At 38.2% G+C, this 27,129-nt stretch overlaps 1 protein-coding gene and 1 pseudogene across 4 annotated transcripts in view; one reads left to right on the top strand and one right to left on the bottom strand.

Moving 5' to 3' along the window:
* AGTPBP1 (ATP/GTP binding carboxypeptidase 1) overlaps nt 1-22,438 on the bottom strand; it is a gene marked incomplete at both ends in the record, with an annotated part of 125,568 nt that extends 103,130 nt beyond the window's left edge. For all 3 annotated transcript variants that reach the window (XM_080709445.1, XM_080709444.1, XM_080709446.1), the window contains 7 exons: nt 5,399-5,492; nt 7,647-7,778; nt 12,243-12,389; nt 12,801-12,864; nt 14,641-14,708; nt 18,768-18,892; nt 22,407-22,438. In XM_080709445.1, the coding sequence (XP_080565571.1) occupies nt 5,399-5,492; nt 7,647-7,778; nt 12,243-12,389; nt 12,801-12,864; nt 14,641-14,708; nt 18,768-18,892; nt 22,407-22,438 (662 nt within the window). The remainder of the gene's footprint in view (nt 1-5,398; nt 5,493-7,646; nt 7,779-12,242; nt 12,390-12,800; nt 12,865-14,640; nt 14,709-18,767; nt 18,893-22,406) is intronic.
* LOC308272018 (non-histone chromosomal protein HMG-14-like) lies at nt 425-712 on the top strand (annotated as a pseudogene). Its single transcript has one exon. The product of its transcript is annotated as a non-histone chromosomal protein HMG-14-like (transcript).
* Nucleotides 22,439-27,129: the final 4,691 nt, after the last annotated feature.

Here is a 27,129-nt window from a genome sequence, read left to right on the forward strand (position 1 = left end):
ACCATAATGTCTTTCAACAGCATGGCAGTTGTTTACACATAAGAGAGATCCAAATAAAAGTGCTTCTGAGCCAGGTGTGGTAGTGCACACTTGAAACCCCAGCATTTGGGAGGCTGAGAAAGGATGACCGCAGGTTCGTGGCCGCCCACAGCTACTTAGTGAGGCTCTCTGCAACTCAGTGAGACCCTGTTTCAAAATAAAGGATAAAAAAATATAGGGGCTGGGGGTGTAGGTCAAAGGCAGAATGCCCCTGAGTTCCATCCCCAGTACCACAAAAATATTAAATTAAGGTACTTCTGAAGACCTGATTCTCCACCACCCAGGCCGACCACTAGTCCCAGCCACTCGTACACACAGTAAGAGCAGCTAAGGCCCTGGTGTGTGGCGCTCTGCAGCACCTGGCACCCTCCCACCTGCCACCAGGATGCCCAAGAGGAAGGTCAGAGGGTCAGCGAAGGAGGAGCCCAAGAGGAGATCAGCAAGTTGTCAGATAAACCTGCTCCTCCAAAAGCAGAAACGATGCCCAAAAAGGCAGTAGGAAAGGATAAATCTTCTGACAAAAAAGTACAAACAAAAGGGAAAATGGAGGCAAAGGGAAAACAGGCAGAGTGGCTAACAAGAAACTAATGATTTGCTTGCAGAAAATGGAGAAACTAAAGAGGAGAGTCCAGCTTCTGATGAAGCAGAAGAGAGAGAAGCCGAGTGGGATTAATCACATACCACATCTTATCACTGGTCCTGGCCTCCTTTCTGGTATAATCAAAAGGAATATTTTTATCAACTATCTTATAAGTACAAGAATTTTATTAGTTCTAGAAACATTTTTAATTGTGAATTGTGCTGCTATGAACATGGTTGTTTTTTATTTGAAAACCAGGTCCCATTAAGTTGTGGAGGGCCTCACTAAGTAGATGAGGCGGTCCAGGAACCTGTGATCCTCCTGTCTCGGCCGTACAAATACTGAGATTACAGGCATGCACCAACCCACCCAGCTACATCATCTCATTTTTTAAGTGCAAACAATTTTTTTTCAGAGGTGAAACCATTTGCTGGTGAGTTGTTTTTAATTTTTTTTTTTTCGGGGGTGGTACAACCAGAAAAGAGTGGGGTACTGAATTATGGGAAACTTCATGTGTCTTGAATGTCAGCTTAAGTGGGAACTTAGGTTTGTAGCCTATAATACAAAAGATACTATATAACAATTTGGAGCCATGGTCATGCATTTAATATGTCTTGAATATTTTAAATTCTATCCCCATGTTACTTTTTTTGTGGTAATGAGGATGGAATCCAGGGGCATTCTACCTTTGAGCTACCCCTAGCCCTATTTTTTATTCTTTACTTTGAAACAGGGTCTTACTGAGTTGCAAAGGGCCTCCCTAAGTAGCTGAGGCGGTCTGCGAACCCGAGATCCTCCTGTCTCAGCCTTCCAAGTACTGGGATTACAAGTGTAATCCCATGGCCAAAGGTTTTCTTTGTGTTACATTTCATCACATATTCTAGAACTGTGTATCATCTTTGTATATGTAAATATGTTGGGTTATCATACCAAATAATATTGAATAAATAGTTACATGGGCAAGTCAACTCCCAAAATATTTTAAAGTATGTTGACTTCTATTAAGACTGGAAATATCCTGAATTCTCTTTGTTTAAGAGTAAAATTTAACTAAATAGTTTGCCACGATTACTTCCTCTTCCTTGGCATCTGCGTGAAAGATTTCCCATGCAGGAAATTGGCTAAAGCTTAAAGTAAGCGGAGCCCCAAGGGGAAGTGTTGTCTCTGGCCAAAGTACTCCCCCACTCTTAGATATTCTTTCATAACTATTATTCATTTGGTAATGATTCTTTTAACTTTCCACACGAATTGCTCCGGTGATGTAAGATCAGGACTGTGAGAGAAACTGAGTCCGTGGAAAATAAATTTTCTAGTAATTTGTCTAAGCCTCTAAACGCCCTCGGCTTTGCTTAAATGATAATAAAATCTAGTTAGAATTCAGATGCTCTGGTAGTATTCCAGTCACAGCAATTACAAACGCAGATTTCCCCCCTATCTCTGACCTTCATTCTAATCATTAACTTATAGTAAAAGCCTTAAGAGTCAGCTGAAACCATTAGCCCTAAAAACTTGTAAGGGAGGCAATCAGTGCCTCTGTTTACCCCCTCTCCTTGTGATCCTGCCTAGATACAGAGAAGATAAACTTTGTGTGTGACATCAAAGCAGCCTAGTTGATGAGCAGCTAATACTGCCCAATACAATAGAGCTGAAGGCTAGGAAGATTCTTGACCTTTACACCCAGTATGTGCGCTTCCCGAAACAGGGAGGTGCCACGTGGCTAAGAAATGAATATGTCATAATAAAGGACAGATATAATAAATGTGTAAGTGTGAAAGAAAGGAAATATGGTGAGAATAAGAAAGCATTTTTGTATGAAGAAGAGCTTATCCTAAGATTGTCCCAAATGGAAAAGAGAGAATCAGGGTAATCAGAAAAGAAAAGGAAGTTGCAAAGGATCTGTGATAGGAATATGGATTATTAAAAAAGGAATAAGCTTCTAATAAGCCTATCGTTTGAGGAAAAGTGCTCAGCAGCTAGCGAAGTACATCTGACAACTAAATCTAAAAACTTCATGTTACTTTTTGGTGTTTATCTGCTTAACTGTGTTGTGAGCTTGTTTAAGCTTTCAGACTTTAGATGGCAATGCAGACGAAACCTGGAAGACCTCCATCGCATCCCCCTGGATCGCCATAGTTCTGAAGAAACAAGTTAAAGGAGATTACATGAGAGGCTGTCTTCTCCAAGCCCTGGGCGTGCCTGTGTCTTCTGGAATTTGCCCTTTGGAGCCACCTGTCTGCAAGGGCAGGGGCTCAAGGGCAGGGGGCTGGATTTGGTCACAGGATCCGGAGCTAATCGTAGCTAATCTTGAATACCCGGACTAGTTTTTTTTACTTTGTTTACATGTCCTTCACTATTGATTTGTGGTGATTACACTTCTTTTTTTTATTATTATTAATCTCACTGGTGAAGGATATAAATTTTCTGGGTTCTTGTAATAAAGTGTCAATTGCACTAGAAGCTTTTGTCCATGTCAGATTCTTTCCTGGAGAGGAATCTCCACCTTTAGTGCCATGAATAGGAACTTAAAGGAGTTTATTTCATAAAAGGGAAAGAATCGCTGCAGATAAGTGGCTGCAGAACTGCACCCGAAGCCTTTGCACATCTTTCTGAGAAACTCGATCTCGAGTGGACTCTGGCCATATTCACTGCTGGATTTATTATTCCCGACTGAGCCAGTCTGCCGCAATAGTTCATGTGGACAAGTTCTTCTTTATTTTACAAAGGATTCACAAATACCAAAAAGGAAAGAAAATTACAAAAGTCTTAAAATTATTTTAAGACCTCTAATAAAACAACAAATCCAGGCAATGCAAAGAATGAGTGCTGAATTATAAAGTGACATATGTACGGGACAGTCTAAGGAATGGATTCCCTCAACTCAATAACAAATGTACAGGGCAGTCTAACAGATGGATTCCTTCAACTCAGTGAGATGAAGTGATATAAACAATTACCCAGCACAGCCTCTGAAATACTTTGATTTAAAAAAACAAATGTAATCATGTTGCTATCTTCATCAATACTCAGAATACAAAAAGACATACCTGTTTGTTAAATGACCCCAGCATATAGTCACCTCAATCAAGAATGTGGGAAATTCTATGAAAGAGTACATAGGTCTCTCAACAAATAAAACCATAAAAACAGTTGGGCTTTTATTGATCTTAAAAGATTATGAGAGCCAGGTATGGTGTTTCACACATATAATTCCAGGACTTGAGAGGTTAAGACAGGAGGATCACATGTTCGAGGATAACCTCAGCAACAATAGTGAGCCTTTTAGCAACCTAGTGAAACCCCATTTCAAAACAAAAAATAAAAAGGGCTCAGTAGGTAGAAGAGGTAGAATGCCCCTGGATTCAATCCCTAGTACCCCTCAAAAAAGAAAACTATTATGATACAGGTCAATCAAACAGATTGTACAGATCTTATTTGAACTCTGATTTTAAAAAGTCAACTGTAAAAAAGAAGCATTTTAGATAATAATAAAATACAAGATGATACTAAAAAATTATTAATTTTTTTTTGGGCACAGAACTGTTATTGAGGCAACACAAAGAGGAAAAATTTCTGCATCTGATAATTCTTATGCTAAACAATTTACATATGGAATGTAATAGGAAATAACTGCTTCCAAATACTACAGGGAAAAAAAATAAGCACAGAGAAGGGAAAGATGAAATTAAAATGCAGGATATTGATTACTGTTGAACTTGGGTGACATGCACAGTTCACTATACCATTCTCTCTACCTCTGTGAAGACTTGGAAACTTCCTAACTATAATAAGAAATAATATGCACATGTTGTTTGAATTCTAATTCAAACAAGCCAACTGCAAAAGAGCAATTCTGAGACAACAGAATACAGACTAGATTTTGTATTAAATTAAGGAATTAATACTTTTGTTGGATACCATGCAATATTCTGGTTATTTGGGGTCCTTATTTCATACAGTTATATACTGAAATATTTGGGAACAAAATGATAATGTTCACAGAAAATCATTCCAGAGAAAGTACCTAAGATTTGCTTAAAAGTACCCCAGAGGAAAAAAAACAAAGTTTGGAGGAGAAATAAATAAAACTGGTGGAATGTTGATCACTGCTAGTAAGTAATTTATATAACTAAACATAACATGGCATAAATTATTACACATGCTTGAAAAATTTTACAATAAAAAAACTTAAAGAATGGCCTCTAAGCTTAAAAAATAGTAAATATAATAGAATAACTGCAAATTGTTTTCCTTTTCTGAGGATAAAAAAATAAATGAAAATACACACATATAAGTAAAATATACCTTAAAATGTATGTATGTCTATACAAACTAAAGAAAAAAAAGCAGAGAAAAAAATTACATTTGGACAAAATAGAAATGTATAAATTTAGCACATATTCAGATAATCATGAGAATAAAGGAAATAGTCATTAAAAGTTTGCAAAACTGGATGGGGAATATAGTAGGCACTCAATAAATGTTTCTGAATGAATGATATCCTATAAATAATCTTATTTCCTCTTACAGAATTTGGAAATGTTCAAAATCTAAATTTCTATAAATATTACATTTTTAAATTTTAAATTTCTTGATTTAGATATACATTTATTAAAATTTCCTTAAATTTTTTTCTCATGATGAAAAAATCACTACTTAAAAACTAAGAGAAGACCCTGGATACAGCTTTGTTCAATATGCTTATTTGTACATTTTGAAACAACGAAGCCCAGAATAACAAAGGACATGTAAACCTCTATTTACTTTCAAAACATTACTCACTTCATAAGACCAGAATTCTTCTTACTAAATGGTCCGATGATTTTAAACATAAGTTCCACAACTCCATTTTTCCCTAAGGATACTGAATTCACAGCTGGGGGGTGGGGGGAGATGCAAAGTTATTTAATAACCTCAGTAACTAAAAATGTAGACCTTAGTAATACATACCCCAAACACATGCAAGACATTAGTAAACATGCACTTAAGTCACCCTGAGCCACTCTAGGTCTACCTTAAGTAACAATCACTGGAAGGGAGGATTGGTGTTTGTTTTGTTTGTTATTTTGCTTTATTTCTATGGGAAGTTGCTAGGAAATTCTGAAAATAAGTTCCATGCCCCCCAAAAAATTATACAAAAACACTCCAGTTACTCCATTTGTTTCCTTAATAAAGGTAGTGAACATGAGGACTGAGGGACAATAAACAAGTCTCTGTCCTCAGAAAACAGAGAGAGAATGACAGAAACAGTAATGCAACTGCTAAACTATTTCCACACAGATTGAGAGTTGCTGGCTCTTCGGGCTCTACCACTGAGGAGGCCCTCAATTCAGAGTGAGGTAGACAGCACTTCTGCTGAAAGTGGTGCCTGGGCACAGTCTTTAACGATGTGGAATTGGCTGGGACAGAAGGCGGAGTTAATGGTGCCAATGAAGCTCTGGAGTATCTCTGGAGAAAGGAATTTGTAGTCTCGTGGACAATAGGTCTGATACCATGAACATTACATGTATTAGCAGTTACATTTTGCAAAATCATACAGGATCCAAAAGAGATATGGGAAAATGAGGTTGGAAGAGAAGGTAAGAAACAAATTGTGAATGTCCCTGGAAGTTGTTCATTCTTTTCAGCTAGAGGAACAAGAAATCAGACCTGTGTTTTAGATAAACAGGTCAGAATTCACAGCACTCTGGGGAAATGGTTTTGACAGGCACATTAGGAGACTGTGGTCTTGGTGAGGTGTAGTGATGACCTTAATGGAATCAACCACAACGGTGAAAAAGTAGGAACAACTTTAACAGTGCACACCGAACATACAGATGACTACCTAACAGGAAATTTGTGCCTAACATTTTAAGTTCTGAACAAACAGTATTTTTAAAAATTGTAGATAAGCCATTTGCTAGCCTTGCAGAGGTTAATTCAATAAAATGCCACCAAAAATGCAGCTCCTAATGTTCCTTACAATGACATTAATTTTGTTTCTATTCATAATTTCATTATTCCTTCTTGTTCTATGGCTGTCCTACCTCCCTTCTTCCTCCAATTGGGGGATTTAATTCTTTACCTGTTTTAGTTTTGTAATCCAACTCAGTTTTCATTTTTAAATCAACTGCTAAATTACATTCTAGAAAGATTAAGAGTTGTTGGCTCTTGGGGCTCCACCACTGAGGAGTCCCCCAGTTCTGTTCCCTGTTGTCTAAGACATATCTTTCATTTGTTCCTTCACTCTGTCATTCCTCTACTTTCATTAATGACTCTAGTTGTATATCTAATTCATTCATCTCCTTATACTCTTTTTAATTAAACAAGTGTTCATTATTTAAATGTTCAAAGCGATTTCTTCTGATCACACCTTCAACCATATTGTCAAAGTATAGATACATAATAAAAATATTTATGTATATGTACTACATATATAGATATTTGGCATTTATTTTTCAATGATATTCTGCAATAACATATATCCTATAATTTACTTCTTAGGTTCTTTCATTAACTACGTAAATACCACAGTCAGAGAAAACAGCTGTGTGGCTAGGTGATGTCCTGGGAAGGGCTGCACTAAGGGCCTCGCTGGGACCTCTGCTCCCCATGGCTTCCTCAGAGGGGCCTGTCCCGCTCCCGTTCTGTCCTGTGACTTTCCTACCGATTCCGGAGGACGACCTGGGCCCGCTGTGCCCCTGCACACCTTCCTTCTGGGCCTCCCTCTCCTCCGTGGAGATCCAGAGGTGTAGGAGGTGTTCCAGCAGCTACATCCTCATGCCTTCCACAACTTTCCCACAGCCTGCCTACTCTTCCACCTCCTGTTCTCAGTCTTTAACGAACCAGGGGAAGGAGTGAGAGTTCTCATGATTTGTCAACTCGCTTCTTATCCTATATCCTTTTGTTGAGCTGGATGTTGTTGAGTTACAACAAGCCATATTAAATCTTCTCTTTCTCCACAAATTTCAGAGGTTTACAGAGTTTAAAATTTTCAACTTGCATAATTTCAAAACACTGTGTTAACCAAAAGACACTGTGAAATACTTACAATTGGCAGAGTATACTCGTAAAAGCTGAAGACAAGGTAGAACCAAGCGATGATTCTGCAAATTCTGTTTGACCAAACTCAGGGTTATATTCAGAGCCCCATTAATTCTAGCTTTTACTCCAAACTTTTTATCTGTTTAAAAAAAAAGGAAGCTATTCATATGTGACTTCGAATAAAAGAAAATCATAAATCAATGATATTTTAAATGTATATTATGCCAGGTGCACGCTTGTAATCCCCGCACTTGGGAGGCTGAGACAGGAGGATCACACGTGTTCAAAGCCAGCCTAAGCTACTTAGTGAGGCTCTCAGCAACCTAGTGAGACCCTGTTTCCAAATAAAAAATAAAATAGGTCTGGGAGTATAGCCCAGAAGTAGAAAGCCTCTTGGTTCCACCCCCAATACCACCACCAAAATAAAAAAGTTAAATTTACATTATGAATCATCAAATATGAAGGTGACCTGATAAGGTTGTCATCATTTTTCTGTAATATGATTTTTAAACTACTCTCTACATTTCTGAAGCACAGCTAAAAAAGAATGTGCTAAGGGACAAGCAGAGGAATAGAGCAGGAGAATGGGGCACATGTACGTCTATCTAATTCAATAAATTTCCAAGGAATATCATCACACAGTCAAGAGGAATAGTAAAGAATCCAAACATCCATTACCAGTATAACTAAAATGATATCAACAATATTCTTTTCACACTTACAGAAGAATATAAAGTAATGAAAAATAAACAGCTTATGTAAAAGATAATTTGAAAAAATTATCAAATAAACTTATAAATGATATAATATTAACAAAGAAAAGGAAGTCTTTTTAAAATTATTTTAATGGGCCAGGCATGGTGGTACATTTGTAATCCCAGCATTTGGGAGGGTGAGACAGGAGGATCATGGTTTACGGACAGCCTCAGCTACTTAGTGAGGTCCTTCACAATTCAGTGAGACCCAATCTCAAAATAAAGAATAAAAAATAGGGCTGGGGGTGTAGCTCGGAGGTAGAATGCCCCTGGGTTCCATCCCTAGTGCCAAAAAAAATTATTCAATGATACAAATTTATAGAGTACACTATAATAATTCAATATATGCATATAACATGTAATGATCAAATTAAAGTAGTTAAGCCATTTCTATCTCTTTAATTTTTTTTTTTTTTTTTTTTTTTTTTTTTTTTTTTAAGCCAGGTATGGTGGCACACACCTGTATTCCTAGTACTTGGTAGGCTAAAACAGGAGGATCACAGGTTCAAGGCCTTCTCATGGTAACTTACCAAGACACTGATTCAAAGAAAAAAACAAAATAGGACTAGGGGTATAGCTCAGAGGTAGAACAGCCCCTGGGTCAACCCTAGTACCACAAAGATAATTTTTTAATTTTTTATTCACACATAACCACTGTATATATTTATGACATACAGTGTAATATTTCAGTACAGGAATAATTCCATCTATACTAACCAATCAGGATAGTTAACTTCTTTACCTTCTTATGAGTCATTACTTTGTGTTTGAAAAAAAAAATGAGTTCTTAACTATTATTCTCACAAATTTAAAACAGTAAAAAAAAATTAAGAACTTAAGAAATATTAAGACTTAAATAAAAAAGTACCTAAGTCCAGCAAGGAGAGACGTGCATGAACAGGATTCTAAGTAAAAAAGAATTAATCCAAGCATGGTGGTGTATACCTATAATCCCAATGCTTGGGAGGCTGAAGCAGGAGGATCATAGGTTCAAGGAGAGCCTCAACAAATTAGTGAGATCCTGTTTCAAAATAAAAATAAATAAAGGGTCTGTATATTGTAGATATTAGGTCTCTACCTTAGATATAGGGTCTACCTTAGAGGTAGACATTCTTATTCCTAGGTTCAATCTTCAGTAACAAAAAATAAAAAAGGAGGAGAAGGAGGAAGAAGAGGAGGAGGAAGAGGAGGAGGAGGAGGAGGAGAAGGAGGAGAGGAGAAGGAGAAGGAGGAAGAGGAGGAGAAGGAGGAGGAAGAAGAGGGAGAAGGGAGGGAAATTAAATGGTTCTAAGGGAAAGTTACTCTCATCTCACCCAAAAAGAACTCAAACTTTAACTATTTGCAGATGACATGATACTATACTTAGAAGACCCAACAAACTCAACCAAAAGGCTTACAGAACTTATGAACAAATTCAGCAGTGTCTGGATACAAAATCAATCTTAAAAATCGAATCTTTTCTGTATACCAACCACAAATCCACTGAAAAAGAAATTCAGAAAACAGTTCCACTCAGGATTTCCCACAAAAAAAAAAAAAATAAAATGCTTAGAAATAAACTTAACAAAGGAGGTAAAAGCCCTCTGTAAACAAAATTATAAAATATTGAGCTGGGCGTGGTGACACACGCTTGTAATGCCCGTGCTTGGGAGGCGGAGACAGGAGGATTGCGCTGGTTCGATGCCAGCCTCGCTGGCTTAAGAGTCCCTGTTTCCAAATAAAAATATAAAATAGGTCTGGGAGTGTAGCCCAGAGAAGGGTTTCCAGGAACCCCAGTACCACCAAAAAAAAAAAAAAAAAACCATTGAAAAAGAATTGAAGAAGACCTTAGAAAATGGAAAGATCTTCCATGCTCATGAATAGGCAGAATAAATATCATCAAAATGGCCATACTTCGAAGTGATCTACAGATTTAATGCAATATCCATTACCAAGATCATTCCTCACAGAAATAGAAAAATCAGTCCTTAAATTTGTTTGAAACAACAAAAAAACCATAATAGCCAAAGTAGTTCTCAGCAACAAAAACCATACAAGAAGAATTACAATACCTGACTTTATACTACAAAACCATAGTAATAAAAACAGCATGGCACTGACACAAAAACTGATACATAGACCAATGGAGCAGAATAGAAGTCTCAGAAACAAATCCACACACTTACAGCCAATTAATTTTTGACAAAGGGGCCAAAAACATACACTGGAAACAAGATGGCCTGTCCAACAAATGTTGTTGGGAAAACTGGTTTACCATATGCAGAAATATGGAAATAAGTCCCACTTTCTCACCCTGCATGAATGTCAATTCAAGATGGATCAAAGACTTACAAATGAGACCAGAGACCTTGAGGCTCCTTGAAGAGAGCATAGGTCCAACATTGCAACACATAGGCACAGATAAAAACTTTCTCAATAAGACCTCAAAGGCACAAGAAACTAAAAGGTGAATCAAAACATGGTATTGCATGAAACTGAAGAGCTTCTGTACAGCAAAGAAAACTATCAAAAACCTCAACTGAGAGCCAATAGAATGATATAAGATTTTGCCAACTTCTCCTCAGATAGAGACCTAATATCTATAATATACAGAGCACACAAGAAACTCAGCACTAAAAAAACAAATAACCCAATCAAAAAATGGGCAAGTGATGCCGGGCATGGTGGTGCACGCTTGTAATCCCTGCACTTGGGAGGCGGAGACAGGAGGATCACGAACGTTCAAAGCTGGCCTCGCTGGCTTAAGAGACCCTGTTTCCAAATAAAAATATAAAAAATAGGTATCTGGGAGTGTAGCCCAGAGGTAAAAGGGTTTCCAGGAACCCAGTACCACCAAAAAAAAAAAAAAAAAGTGGGCAAGTGAACTAAATAGACACTTCACCAAGGAAGAAATTAAAATGGCTAATAAATGCATGAAAAAATGTTCGATATCATTAGCAATCAGAGAGGTACAAATCAAAACTACCCTGAGATTCTACCTAACTCCAACTAGAATGACAATCTTCAAAACACAAACAACAACAACAAATGTTGGCGAGAATGTGGAGATACGGGAACTCTAATATGTTGTTGGTGGGATTGCAAATTAGGACAACCACTTTGGAAAACAGTATGGAGAATCCTCAGAAGAATGGGAACGAACTTACCATATGATCCAGCAATACTACTCCTGGGTATCTACCCAAAAGAAAGGAAACCAAACTATCAAACTAATGCATGCATATCTATGTTCATAGCTGCACAATTCACCATTGCCAAACTATGCTACCAGCCAAGATGTCCCTCAACAGATGAATGGTCTACAAAACTATGGAATATGTATACAATGAAATTTTACTCAGCCATAAAGAAAAACACAATTACATCATTTACAAGGAAATGCATGAAACTGGAAGACACTATGCTAAGTGAGATTAGTCACAAAAAATAAGAAATCAGATGCTCTCCCTAATATGTGAAAGCTAGGGAGAAAATGGGTCATAGGAGGAACTCTAGATGAAGAAGGAGAATCTATAGATGAGCAAAAAAGGCGAACTAAGTGAGGGGATGAGAAGGGGAAAGAGGGAAATCCTCTAATGCACCAGATATACTTTAACAAACATCAATATCCATCACCAAGCCAAACATGAGAAGGAGGGAGGGGAGGGAATGGGTGGGAATGAGGTAAGGGCTAATTGAATGATGTGTGCATGTATGTCTCCACCATCCTGCATCCTATTAAGATGTATGAAAAAATGTACCAATATAAATTTTTTAAAAATAAATAAGAACTCTACATTTTTAATACACAAAGAATCAATATTAGAAAGATGGTTTTGGATTCAATAATTATACAGCAAAATCCTTACCTTTTGGTCCAATCTTTGCAAGAACAGAATGAATCTGTACCATTAACTCCTCATGTGGGGGTGATTCTTTGCTGGCATTTGTAAGCAATTGTAACAGTATCTGTGAACTACCCTTGGCGACTAAGAAACTAGCTCTTCGACCTCCACCTAAAAATTAAAAAAAAAAATTTAACAGCAAATCCTCCAATAGTAGGTGTTACAACTTGTTAGCATTCAAGAAATGTTTAAAGTGATGATTTCTAAAATCAAACAAACACTTCAAAATCATATTTTGTGTTATTTCATTTATTTAATTTTCAAAAGAAGTATACAGAGTAAACACAAGTGATGTAAAATTCTAAGTTCAAGGCTCTAAAACATATGGTTGCAGGGGCAATTTTAAAAATACCTGAATATACCAAAAGCAAAACAAAACAATAAAATAATACATTTCAGTTTCTAAATCCCAACACTCAGAATAGCCTCCATGAGTATTAGAAAATCCAAAGAAAGTACAGATGATATAGTGTTGGTCACTACTTACAAACAGAAATTAGATCAAAGGAAACAAACCCTTACCAGCTGAGATCAGCTCAACAAGAATGTTCAAGATGTTTAGCATAGTTTGAAGATCTTTTGTGTTCTGAAACAAAGAGTATGAGCTTTATTAAGAAATTGTAAATTTATGATGCTCAAACTTTTCATACTTGTCAAGAATTATCTATATTTTACAAATGAACTTCTCAATTTCTCTAGGAACAAATGTATTCAGGTTTCCATTATTCTCTTATTCTTCTTACCTAGAAGAACTTTTACAAATTGTTTTTTTTCCATGCACTTTGTTAACGTAGTTGACTTTATCAACCTTTTCTTTTGCAACTCCCATTTTTTACATAAAATTTCTCCCATTCATTTCCCTAGGATGTGACTTCACTTTCCAAGCTTACATCTTTGCTTGTAAGAAGTCTACTTCGGGGTAGGATGTAGGAAGTTAGACTCCAACACTGTGCTTTTCCAGATGGCGGCCACTTTGGCCCAGCTCTGCTTATTAAAGAATCCCCTCTTTTCATTCCTGAACTGAAATGCCACCTTTATCAAACAGTACTGAATTCCCAGAGCATTTTATATTATTTTTTAAATTTTCAATTGTTATGTGAATATCTAGTACCTCTCATGTAATTTCTAAACTATTTTAATTACAGAAGCTTCATAATGTTCTTTGATATTTGGTAGGGATAGTCTTTTCTCATTTTTTTTTTCAGGAATGTTGTATTTCTGCTTATTTACCCACATTTGGACTTTATTAAGATAGCTCTACACTGGCAGTTCAATTTAGAGGAAAATGGTATTTATATGAGGTTAAAATTTACTAACAAATAACATAAGCTCATTTCTTATTCTTAACACTACATTGAATAAAACATAAACTTCTGATTCTGAATTCATCCTCCTGATCAACCTAAAACATTTACACTGAAACAGAAATTCAATTATCATCATTAAAACATATGCAACCAGCCAGGCGTGGTGGCACACGCTTGTAATCCCAGCACTTGGATGGCTGAGACAGGAGGATTGCACAGGTTCGAAGACAGCCTCAGCTACTCAGTGAGGCTCTCAGCAACCCTATTTTCAAATAAAATTTTAAAAAATAGGTCTGGGAGTGTAGCCTGGGAGTAGAAAGCCCCTGGGTTCCAACTCCAGTACCACACACACAAAAAAAATATGCAACCAATAAAAGAGAGTAAAACAAATTGTAAATGTGCATCAGCTAACACAATAAATGAGAATTTCCAATGTCAATCGTTATTTTAAGCTAAAGATTTATCTCTAGATGATGTTTTTAAAATCATCAATGAGAACAGCATGTTAATATTAAAATATAGTTATTATAATCACTGGTAAATATATTTAGATGTCTACATAATACTTGTTAGAATATTTTTAGCACCATTCCAAACAATAATATGAAACACAAAACAACTTCCATTCATTAGGTTTATGTCTAGAATTATTTTTCAGTGCTGGTGATTAAACCCATAGTCTCCAGCCTAGGAGGCAAGCACTCTAATGCTGCACTACATTCCTAGCCCTCAAAGAAAAAACTCTTACACTTCTTACACCACACACACACACACACACACACACACACACACACACACACGGTTGTTGTTTTTCCCCCTTTTCAGTATTGCTTCCTATTACTAGATACATAATTAAAGATTTGGTAGCCTGGTGCAATGGCACAATCCTATAATCCTAGTACTTGGAGGAGGATTATTGGTTCAAGGCCAATCTCAGGAACTTAGATCTTATTTTTAAAAAAAATTAAAAAGGGCTAGGGATGTAGTTTCAGTCTAAATATCCCCTGAGGTTCAATCCTCTGTACAATAAAAAGAAAAGATTTTTAGTGATATACCTCTAATGTTGACAGCAGAACTTCTATTCCTGTAGAACCTTTGGCTGTCATTTCTCTTCTTGTTTTTTCTGAAAAATATTAAACAGCTTTTTTTTAACATGTAGGAACATAGTGTCTAAAGTTTTGTTATCTACAGCTAACATAGAATCATCAAGTCTCCACTGGTCTAATAAACATTTTAAACTGGCTTTAAGCTGTTGCTCCCTCCAGGGCATGGTGGCACACGCTTGTAATCCCACGCTTGGGAGGCGGAGACAGGAGGATCACGCAGGTTCGAAGCCAGCAGCGCTGGCTTAAGAGACCAAATAAAATATAAAAAATAGGTCTGGAAGTGTAGCCAGAAGTAGAAGGTTTCCATCCCCAGTACCAACAAAAAAAAAAAAATGATGTTGCTCCCTGATATTACTAGTTCTGCTCTGTGGGGATGTCCTAATTTTGGTTAACAGGTCCTTCCTTGCATTTCTTCTCAGTTCCTATCAGATTTAGATTTTCATCTAAAATCTGAAAAACCAATAACATATTACAGGTGCCAGACTGGGATGAGGCAAGAGTTTTAATAGTAGGTTTCCTTCTTTATGAACAGAACTACAAAATAGTTAATCAAAAAGAGTCAAAGAGAAAACTTAGTAGCATTTGCAAATGTTTTGACTATATTAATACTATGTAAATCACATAAAAATAAACTAAGGAAAAAAAACTTCTGTAAGAATCAGGAGACAAAAATCACTCACATCATCTTTCCTATGACTGAAATGGGGGGAAAAAGCTATCTAAATATTTCTATTATTTAAAAGTTCCTAGATCTTTTTCACAATTCTCCTGTGACTACCAAGAAAGGAAAGTATATATCAGGCTAGCATTTTGCAAAGGAACATTTACTGTTCAGTGTACTTTACCTATATTGTCTCATTTATGCTTCATTTTAACTTTTTTGGGGGAAAAAGTATCATTTTTCATGGACCAAACATTTCTCCTTTGAGACAAGAAAATAAATGCATACAAAATCACTGAACAAATTAGTGAAATAAGCCAAGCAACCAAGATGTTTCTAAATCCAAAGCTATGGTCTTTCACCAATTGAACTCAAAAAGTCACAGGAACCATTCTCTGAGTGGGATTACTGCATAAGATATTTGGTACCCTCCTCAATATTTTCCACAACTGAATACTAATGCCAGAAAGTCTTCTGAATATAGGACAGGAATGTCATTCATTTAATTGAAGGGGAAAAAAACATTGTATTCTCAATAGTACAGATTCCACAATAAATTGTAAAGGACTATAGTACCAAATTCAATGTTCCTTATGGTTTAATATCGGATTGGGACAACTTAAGGTGACACTTCCAGCTACAACTTCCTATCTAGAATACAGAAGAGAGAGTGGATAACAGCGAATTGGAAGCAAGATGACAAGGAGGCGCCAGCCATGCAAGAAAAGCAATTGTTGGAGGATCATCCCAGAAGGGATTGAAGAAAAGACCACTTCAGCCGCGCATGCTAGGGACTCTTTACTTCATATCTTGTAAGAAAAATGACCCGGGCATGGTGGAGGGAGCCGAGCAGTGCCAGAAAGGGAGCCCAGCTGCGCATCCTGGGAACTCAGCACGCCCAGCCGCCACACTCCTATGCTGCACCAGGGGCCATGTTGCTCCCAGAACAGCAGATCCTGCTCGTCACGGTGGGGCTGTGAGCCTCCGCTCTTGGAAGGGAGATAAAATTCATTGCTGCTGAGTGCTCGCTCTCACAACCCCTTCAAAAAATAAATAAAATATTGTAGAGGGGCCAAGATGGCGGCGGCGGCAACCAGGACTCAGGAGATGCAGACGGACTCTATCCAATTCACCTGGAACTTTGGGGAGAAAAAATCCCCGTGAAGGGGGACTTCCCCTGCTGCACAAGCTTAGGAATTCTGGACATCATGTCATGTGGAGAGGGAGCTCAGCAGAGAACCGCGGAAGGCAGCAGCGCGGTGGCGCCACAGCACCAGTGGAGCGGCAGCGCTGGCCAGAGCAGCGGTGCCAGCAGAGCAGCGGCGCAGCAGCATGGCAGCCCCGGCGCTGGTGCCGGCTGCAGAGGTGGAGGCTATTATTTTGGAGAGGCAGACATCTGATTCAACCCAACTTGATCTCCTGAAGAAATTGCCCCAAAGGTACAATTTGGAGGGGCAGGCAGATCCAGCCCAGTCCACCTTGAACTTCTGCCACACATGCTCAAGAAGACTGGACAACATGCTATGTGGCAAAAGGGTTTGGAGGGTATCAGAGGGAGCCCCGCATAGCCAGGATGGGCCTACACGCTGCGTGCTCTGGAAGTCACCAGCCCTCATAGCCACCACGCTCTTCGGCACAGAATGAGAGGCCAGGATGCACGTGGACCAGGAGAGAAGCTGTGGACCTCTGCCTTTGGAGGGAAGACAAAATTTATTGCCACTAGGTATTTGGGGTACCAGCTTTTGCAAAAGACATGCTCTGATTTCTCATATTAAAAAAAAAAAAAAGGAACGCCAGGCATGGTGGCACACACTTGAAATCCCAACACTTGGGAGGGGGAGACAGGAGGATCAAACTGGTTCGAGGCCAGACTCGCTGGCTTAAGAGATCCTGTATCCAAATAAAAATAGATATAAAAAAAAAGAGATGAGTGTAGCCCGGAAGTAGAGGGGTTTCCAGGAACCCCAGTACCACCAAAAAAGAAAGAAAAAAAAAGGGAACATCTGTAGACAACCTGCTCATAGTGACAGAGACCAGAGCCCGATGAACAGCAAGGCTGATGCCGGGGACTCTGAGGCCAGGATAGGAGCCTGCCAAGCAGATAGGCCGGTGCCAGGGCCAGGGAGGCCAGGATTGGAGCCTTCCATGAGGCAAGGCCAGTGCTGGGCCCTCTGTCCAAAACTGGGATCAGTGCCCGCCGAGGGGTGAGCCCGATGCCAGGGCCAGTGAGGCTGGGATCAGAGCCTGCCAAGGGTGAGGCCGATGCTGGGGCCTGAAAGGCCAGGATCGGAGCCCATCGTGAGGCAAGGCCAGTGCTGGGGCCTCCAAGGCCGGGATTGAAGCCTGCCAAATGGTGAGACCGATGCCGGGGCCACCGAGGCAGGAATCAAAGCCTGCCGTGAGACAAGGCTATTTCTGGGGCCTCCAAGGCCAGTATTAGAGCCTGCCGAGGGGTGAGGCCGGTGCCAGGGCCAGCTAGGCTGGGATTGGAGCCTGCTGTGAGGCAAGGCCAGTGCAGGGGCCTCCAAGGCCAGGATCGGAGCCTGCCGAGGGGTTAGGCCGGTGCCGGGGCCAGCAAGGCTGGGATCGGGGCCTACCATGAGGCAAGGCCAGAGCTGGGGCCTCCGAGGCCGGGATTGAAGCCTGTTGAGGGGTGAGGCTGGTGCCAGAGCCAGCCTGGCTGGGATTGGGGCCCGCCATGAGGTAAGGCCCGTTCCGGGTCCTCCAAGGCCGAGATTGGAGCCTGCCAAGGGGTGAGACCGATTCTGGGGCCAGCGAGGCTCAGATCAGAGCCTGCCATGAGGCAAGGCTGTTTCTGGGGCCTCCGAGGCCAGGATCGGAGTCTGCTGATGGGTAAGGCCAGTGCTGGAGCCAGCGAGGCCGGGATCAGAGCCTGCCGGGTGGCCAGGCCAGTACCGGAGCCTTCATGAGTGGGCTTGTAACTTGCAATGCGGCATACACAGAGAAATATCACAGAAAATAAAAAAACAGATGCTTTCCCTAATATGCAAAAACTAGGAAGAAACAGGTAAGAGGAGAATATCTAGTTGAAGAAAGGGCCCTATAGAGGAGCAATTAAGGTGACCAATCAGAGGGAATGGGATGGGGAAGGATGGAATCTCTTTAAAACTCATGATGTACGTAAACAAATGTATCAAAGCTAATCACCAATCAAGCATGGGATCGAGGGAGGGGGAGGGTATGGGATGGGGATTGGATAAAGGCTAATTGGATGATGTGTGCTTGTATATCCTCACAAATCTTGTATTTCATTGTGATGTATGACTACAATGCACACACACACACACACACACACACACACACACACACACATATATATATATACACATACATATATATATAAAATAAATAGAGTTAAACCAGCATTCTAAAAATAGAAGATAGTAAAGCTTACCTTGACTTTGAGCCAAATGAAGAATTTTTGATGTAACATATCTGGCGGTATCTGAATCTGTAGATTCATTATTGATTTTCTCTAGCTGAGCCAGGAGTCCCACAATCCTGGAATTATTGGTAAGGCTAAAAAGAATGTTATTTTGCTTTAGGAGATATTCTACATCAATTATAAATTCAACACCATAAAGATCACTGTTTAAAAAAAAAATTCTAAAACACAAAGCATTTATACGTGTCACATTTCCTTACTGTTTTATAACTTAATATTGTTAAAATTCTGATTTAAGTGAGAAACACATTCTTTTTCAGAAAACCACAAATTTCCATCCAACCCTGTTCAGTAATCTTACATCATATACTCACAGTTCAACTTTGTACTCACTAAGACATACTTTCCTAAAATCTCTGATAATCTTCTTCCCGCCCCACTCTATTCTTATCCTATTTAAAATTATTATTAAATCAAAGAATATATTCATCTTCTACCACTACATCCTTAAACTTACCTGATTCTCTACCTATATTCTTTCCTCCTTGTCCCCATTCATTAGGCAAATGTTTGTATACTTGGCCCTGTTCTAAGTGTTGCCAACACACTGTAAATAAAACAAAAATATTTGCCACTGACAAAGTGAACATTCTAAAAATAAGAAATTAGATAAGTAAATATTTAAATTACATAGTCTTCAGATGTTAGTAAGTGTTCTGGAAAAAAGTAGTAGTTATGGGGAAATGGAAAAGGTATGATACAATTTTAGAAAGAGTGGTCTGGAAAGAAAAAAAGAGAACCATTTGAGGACAGGCATGAAAAAAGAAAGCCAGCGGTGCAGATATCAGGAAAAAGATGGAGTCACAACCAACAAGATCCCAAGCCAGGAAAGCTGACGCACACCTGTAATCCCAGTATTTGGGAGGCTGAGACAGGAGGATCACAGGTTTGAGATCAGCCTCAGCAGCTTAACAAGACCATCAGCATCTTAGCAAGGGCATTGTTTCAAAATAATAACAAAGAGGGGGGACTAGAGGTTCAGCTCAGAGACAGAATGCTCCTGTGTTCAATCCCAAGTACAAAAAATAAGAAATAAAACAATGAATAAATCCCTGGCAGAAGTATGTCTGCCATGTTTAATAAGCAACAAGGAGGCCTGTGTGCCTAGAGCAGACTTAAAGGAGATTAACAAGACAGGGATGAGGTGAAAGCTGAGATAGATATTTAACTGAGGGTAGTCATTTTAGCCAGCATGCCCAGCTAAAATAAGTATTTTATGGGCACTACCACTCAAGTATTTGTACCTCTGTAGTGTCCTCATGCTACTGTTGATTCTTTGAGTTTAAATATCAATCTTAAAAGCTATTTTTCTGAAAATATAAATTTTCTTGGATATTACAAAAATCCCAATGGTATGTAGATATTGCATGTGTACAACAAATTCATGCAACAAAGAACCAAACCAAACTACAATTCCTGAGATGAAATATACATTATAAGAGTTCCAGATTTTTTGTGAGAAAAGATACAAGAATTTAAAGACAAAGCTATTAAAATTATCCAAAATGAAACAGGGAGAAAAGAGAAATAGGGGGGATATTTAACAGAGCAACTGCAAAAACCTGAGGACCCAACTACAAAAGTAATAGAATAGCGGGAGGAGAAGTCAGGGGGAAAAAGCAAACAACAAAATTCTCTTCAGGAAAAAAAAAAAAGCCAATGATAAAGACAGTGATATATTACTTATATTTAAAAGGTAAGTGACTATTTAACAAAAACAAAGTCGTTTGGGGTGCACGGCATATATAAAGTAAATATATACCAAAATAGCACAAAGGTAGAAGGGGAGAACTGAAGATTTTTATGCTACATAAGAAATAATGAATAACTTTTGGATAAGAGTGTGATAAGTATACTAGCTATAGAGTATAAACCCTACAAAAACCACTAACATAATAAAAGAGTTCTAGCTAAAAATGAGCTAATAATCATTAAAAAATTATACCGAAGAAAACATTCATTAAAAATTATACTGAAGAAAACATTCATTCAGCTAAGGGAAGGCAGAAAAAGAAGGGAAGAAAAGTAAACTCAAAGGATTCATATCGGAGGAAGTGTGTTCTCAATGGAACTAAACTAAACTTAGTAAAAAAAAAAACTGAAAGATCCCCAAATATTTATAAATAAAGTAACATACTCTAAAAAAGTCTACAGATAAAAGAAGAAATCAAAAGGCCAATTATAGAATATTTTGAACTGAATTCAAATAAAACTTATCAGAACAGGATATCAGTAATACAGAAATTTAGGGGGAAATATATATAGTACTAAAATACCCATATTAGGAAAGAAGAAATGTCTCAAGTCAGTAACCTGAGTGAGAATTTTTAATTATTTTAAAAAGAACAAAAAAGGCCGGGCATGGTGGCACACGCTTGTAATACCCGCACTCGGGAGGCGAGACAGGAGAATCGCGCAGGTTCGAAGCCAGATGCACTGGCTTAAAAGACCCTGTTTCCAAATAAAAATATAAAATAGGTCTGGGAGTGTAGCCCGGAGGTAGAAGGGCTTCCAGAAACCCCAGTATCACACAAAAAAGTAAGCAGATTTCAGGAAATAAAAATCAAAGCAGAAATCAAATACCAACAAAAAAAAAAATCAGAAAATCAATGAAACCAAGGTTTTGTTCTTTGAGAAATTCAATAACACATAAATGTCTACCCAATTGATCAAAACACAGAAAAGATATGTTATCATTATCATAAAGAAAGAGTAACATTACTACAGCTTCTACAGATATTAAAAAGCAAATAAAAGGCAGGTCTAATTCCTTTTCTACATAAATTATACAAGAAAATTAATAATATAATTTGCTATAGTGTTTTAACTTTAGTTTTAGTGTTTTAGTTATCTGGAAAACCTAGAAATTTAAGGAACAAATCCTACTGAAATAAACTGCATATATACTCATTATATAACATAAAGAATACACATAAATTCAAGGTTGTATACATGCGAACATAAAATACAATCCTGCTAACAAAGCAGAAACTTTGATTATTAATTATCAATACTAATAAGCTCTCATTTACTGAGCCAGCCAGGTACTAATCTTTATAATCTTATAATAGCATTATCATTAAATTTTTGTACAAATGAGAAAACTAGAAAGTTCCAATACAGAATCATTTTTTTTTTTTGGGGGGGGGGGCGGTACTGGAGATTGAACCCAGGAGCATTCTACCTCTGAGCTACATACACCTCCAGTCCTATCTTTTATTTTTTATTTTCAAGCAGGGTCTAAGTTGTAGCCCCCCAACTACTGGGATTACAAGCATGCACCACCACACCCAGCTAGCAATCAAATTTGTCTTAGGGGTGTGTGTGTGTGTGTGTGTGTGTGTGTGTGTGTGTGTTTTCTTTGTCTGACTTTTAACTGAAAGAAATAAAACACAGAAGATGTGATATGCTTTAACTCATGGGTCAGTTCAACTTTATCTGTCAAGGGCCAGAGCATTCATGTTAGGCATTCTAGACTAGTTTGCATCACAACTACTCATGTTTGCAACTGTAATATAAAAGTGGCCAGAGACTATGTCATGTACTACTTCGGAAATTTACAAATATTAAGATTTAGAATTATGGTACCTTTTCTCTGATATCACTTTCAACTTGCTCATCTTGAGTTACTTCATTTCACCATTGCAGATAATCTACAAGAAAAGTGTTAATAATATTAAACACTTATACAACTCTGCTTTCTATATACCAAATGTCATAAAGCCCATACAACGGAAAGCTTTCATTACAGGCAAAAAATAAAAAATAAAAACAAAAACATAACAACACTAGAAACAAGAAGAGAATGAGCCTTATGTACTTTTGGCAGGTCATTTCAGTATATAATGTATAAACTCTTAAAATATCTAAAATCAACCAAAAAAATTTTATCAAAATCCTGGAGTCACAAAAATGCAGAAACAAACATAACACAGTTTATGATCATGGAACATAACAGAATATACGTTCTCCTTTAGTCAGTATTTTTAATCTTTGGAAAGTAATACTTAATTTGAACAATCTTATATCTTGATTCACTCAGTTTTTATAATTTTTCAGTTACCTTGTAAGTATTCACCAAAAAATGTCCTGAGTGTCTTTAATTTTACATACCAATGATTACTGAAACAGAATTTTGTGGCATCACTAAAAAATGAAAAGAACCCTACAAATCTAACAATTTCACAGTTATGCAGTATTTAGTCATGCTACATTTAAGGAAAAACCAAACATAAAAAAGTATTTCATTTAGTAGGTTTGGAAGATATGTTTCTTCAATAACAAAATTGTAATAAAAGTTTTTTTTTCATTTTTCTCGTTAACTCTAAAAAAGAACTATGCATAAAAGTTACATGGGCTGTTTTAAATCAATGAGAAATTTAAATTGCTAACTAACTATTCCTTGGACTTATTTTTGTAAAGAGCTACAAAGTGAGAGCTTTTCCAAATTCCTTTTTTTATATTTTATTGGTGCATTATAATTGTGCATGAGAGTAAGATTCACCTTTGATGCACAGAACATTATTTGGTCTGTTCCCTACCCCACCCCTCCTCCTCTCTCCCCCAGTGTTCATCTCTCTAGTTTCCACATGTAAGAGAGAACATGTTGCCCCTGAGTTTCTGCATCTGGCTTATCTCACTTGGCAAGTTTTCTAGTTCCATCCATTTTCCTTTCAAAATTACAATGACATTCTTTAGAGAATTAGAAAAAATAGTCATAAAATTCATATGGAAGAATAAAAGACCCAAAATAGTCAGAGCCATTCTGAGCCATATGAACAGTGATGCGGAAGGCTCAAAATGCCTGATTTCAAATACTACAGAGATGTAGTTACAAAGAAGCACAATGCTGACATGAAAATAGACTCATTCACGGACCAATGGAATAGAAGTAGAGACAATCCAAGTTTCAAATTAAGAAGTATTAATTTGAAAAAATCAATCAAAAGGAGAAAGAAAATCTTACATACTTTCAAAAGTACTATTGCTGGCAAAAACAACTTGTTGAGTAGTATGAATTTCTCTAGATTTTTTCTGAACGTATATTTAATAGCACATCTCATAAAATGTTCACTGTGAATTTTATTAGAGTTTAAAAGATTAATGCTAAGCACTTCTATCAGAGCCAACTCTATTTCAACAATTAAGAAATGATTCGGCCGGGCGTGGTGGCGCACGCTTGTAATCCCTGCGCTTGGGAGGCAGAGACAGGAGGATCGCGCAGGTTCGAAGCCAGCCGCGCGCGCTGGCTTAGGAGACCCTGTTTCTAAATAAAAATATAAAAATAGGTCTGGGAGTGTAGCCCGGAGGTAGAAGGGCTTCCAGGAACCCCAGTACCACCAAAAAAAAAAAAAAAGAAATGATTCAGCCGGGCATGGTGGCGCACGCTTGTAATCCCCGCGCTTGGGAGGCGGAGACAGGAGGATCACGCAGGTTCAAAGCCAGCCGCACTGGCTTTAGAGACCCTGTTTCCAAATATAAAAAAAAGTATAAAATAGGTCTGGAAGTGTAGGCCGGAGGTAGAAGGGCTTCCAGGAACCCCTGTACCACCAAAAAAAAAAAAAGAAGAAGAAGGAAGGAAGGAAGGAAGGAAGGAAGGAAGGAAGGAAGGAAGGATGGATTCAAACTTTCAGTTCACAGTAAAACACTTAACCACAGGCTTTTCTCTCCTCTCCCTCCTAGGACTGGATTAAAATACAAAATAAAGAAACAGTTATGTTTAAGCCCACAGTTACAAGAAAGAAAACTAAGGAGAAAATGGAAATGCTCAGAAGAACCCAAGAAACTGGGAGCCCAGGGATTTAGAAATGCCAAAGCTAAGAAAACTTTTTAACTGCAAATAACTTCATAACCTCCTCAATACTTCCATTCCCCACCATTGTGGAAAATGTTCAATAACCAGGTATCCAACGCCTGGCAAATAATATTCACTATAGAAAATGACCACCTCAGAGAATTCTGTTTTCTGGGATTCAAAAGTACCCCAGGAAAAAGGCCAGCTCTCAACTTTATAATCCTAGGGGCTAAGCCAGTTTGTTTCTTACATTATGCTTTTCACTGTTGAAGCCTCAAGCCAGAGACCTTCAAAGTAAAGGGAAGGAAAGATTTCTGTTATAGAAGTATGGTATACTAAAAAGAGCAGGCATCTAGAAGCAGAAATGTTGCATTTTTACTAAGTTTTTAGCTTTGCCAAACAAATGAGACAAAGTAAAGGAGGGCAAAGAAGGGGAAAGTGTATGCAAATTACTGGCTATAAAACTGACCATGGAACTTAGGTATAATCTACTTTTCCCCTTTACAGAATCATTTTCATCACGATAAAAATCCATATTGTGTTACTTCTGTGTCTAGGGAAGAAAAGCTTCCATGTACCCACTTCCCCAACTCAGCTGCTGCCCCATTTCTCTCATCCAAGCAGGAAACTGTTCCTGCATACTGTTAGAGTCCTCTCCCCGCTTCATGGACATCCCATCAAGCCTGTAAGCAAACAATGACCTACGGGTAATAAATCCAATTTGCCAGTCATCTGACTTGTCCTCCAGTAGCATCTGATCCAGCTGACTGGTCCTCATTAGAAACCTTTAAGTTGCTTTCACTGGAAGAACCAGGGCTTGGTCTTTCTCATCCTCTTCCCACCAGTCTCTTCCTTGTGATCACATCTAGTCTCGTAACTATTCAAACACATGCACCTGATTGTCATGAACAGTGAATCCAATCATCTCCTGGCCTCCCCCTCCCAAGCATACTCTACCCTACCTCCTTTCATCTGACTGAAAGACACTTTTTTATCTGCTCAACTGCTCAAAACCTTGCTCCATCCTTGTCTTCTTACATCCATATCTAAGCTGACATAAAGTCCTGATCATATAACACTGAAAATATATTCAAAATCTGACCACTGTACTACCTACCACTACAGTCAAGTCACAATTGTCTCTAGTCCCTTCTACCTCTGGCTCCCTATAGTTTATTCTTAACACAACATCCTGGGTGATCCTTTCAAAATCTTGAGAAAAAGAAGTATAAAGTACCATAGGTAGAAATCTTTCCACCACTCTGCAATTCTGTCCGTTTCAATGGCACCAAGAGCCCCAGGGGAACACCACCAGCTCTTACCTTCCTGAACTCGTCTCCTACCTACAACTCCCTCACCCACTCTAGGGACTCACTGGTTGGGCTTCCTGGCTTCCCTCCAACATGCTCGGCGGATTCTCACTTTTGTGCCTTATTGAAGCTGTTCCTTCAGCCTGGAATGTTCTGCCAGATATCCCAAAGATTGACTCTCACTCCTTTGCTCAAGTATTACCCCTTTTCATCGTGCGCACCCTGAGCTACTACTTAATATGTAAACTACCTCTAGACTCAAGCATTCCCATCACCCCGTGCCTTCTTCGTCTTCTTCCAGAGTATTTACAGCTGCTAATGCAGGATGACTAAAAATAACTTAATAATTCTGCCATAATCTAAATGTTGGTGCCTCCCCTAAAAATCCTATGTTGACATTTTAATTACCAAGGTGATAGGAGAAAATGCCTTTGGGAAGTAATTAGGTCATAATAGTAGAGCCCTCAGAAATAGTAGAGTACTTTTAAAAGAAATGGTAGTGTACTTACAAAAGAAATCACTAAGAGTGAGCTCACACTCTCTACTATATGAAGACATGTGAGAAAGAGCTCCATGAAGCAGGAAATGAACCCTTACCAGTCAGAATTGACTAGGGCTTTGATCATGGTCTTCCCACACCTCCAGAATGGTGAAGAAAAACACCTCTGTCATATATAAGCCACCTCATTTATGGAATTTTGTTAGAGTAGCCCAAACAGAAGACAATTTCTTTCTATAAACTTACAAATGTCCAGTTTATGTGCCATCATACCACATACATCAATCTTGTAATCGAATTCAGCCCAGACCATTAGAAACTTACCAGTATCAGTAACTACACAAGTAACTATATTAAGTTCCTTTATTTCCTCAAAGCTGTAAGGAAAAAGTGGCAGAGCTACAAGGATCTCAGTATACCCACATGAGAATTCATATATTATTTACTGTTTCAATGGTTCCTACTTGACTTTTTAACCACCCTGTAACCTAGATCACTTTCTTAACGATGTATGTTGTTCAGTTTCTCTCTTCACTAGAAGGTAAGTTCCCTGAGGGCACAGAGCTTTGTGTTGCTCAACGAGAGCAGTGCCAGCAACCACACTGTAGGTGCTAAGTACATGTGTGAACGACGAATGTTTTTCTCTTAAAAAAACTTTACTACATTAATGAGCAAGAAAACTTTTCCCTTTAAATTTCAATAATATGT

This window comes from Muscardinus avellanarius (assembly GCF_963383645.1).
Source record: "Muscardinus avellanarius genome assembly, chromosome: 13".
Classification (NCBI taxonomy): domain Eukaryota; kingdom Metazoa; phylum Chordata; class Mammalia; order Rodentia; family Gliridae; genus Muscardinus; species Muscardinus avellanarius.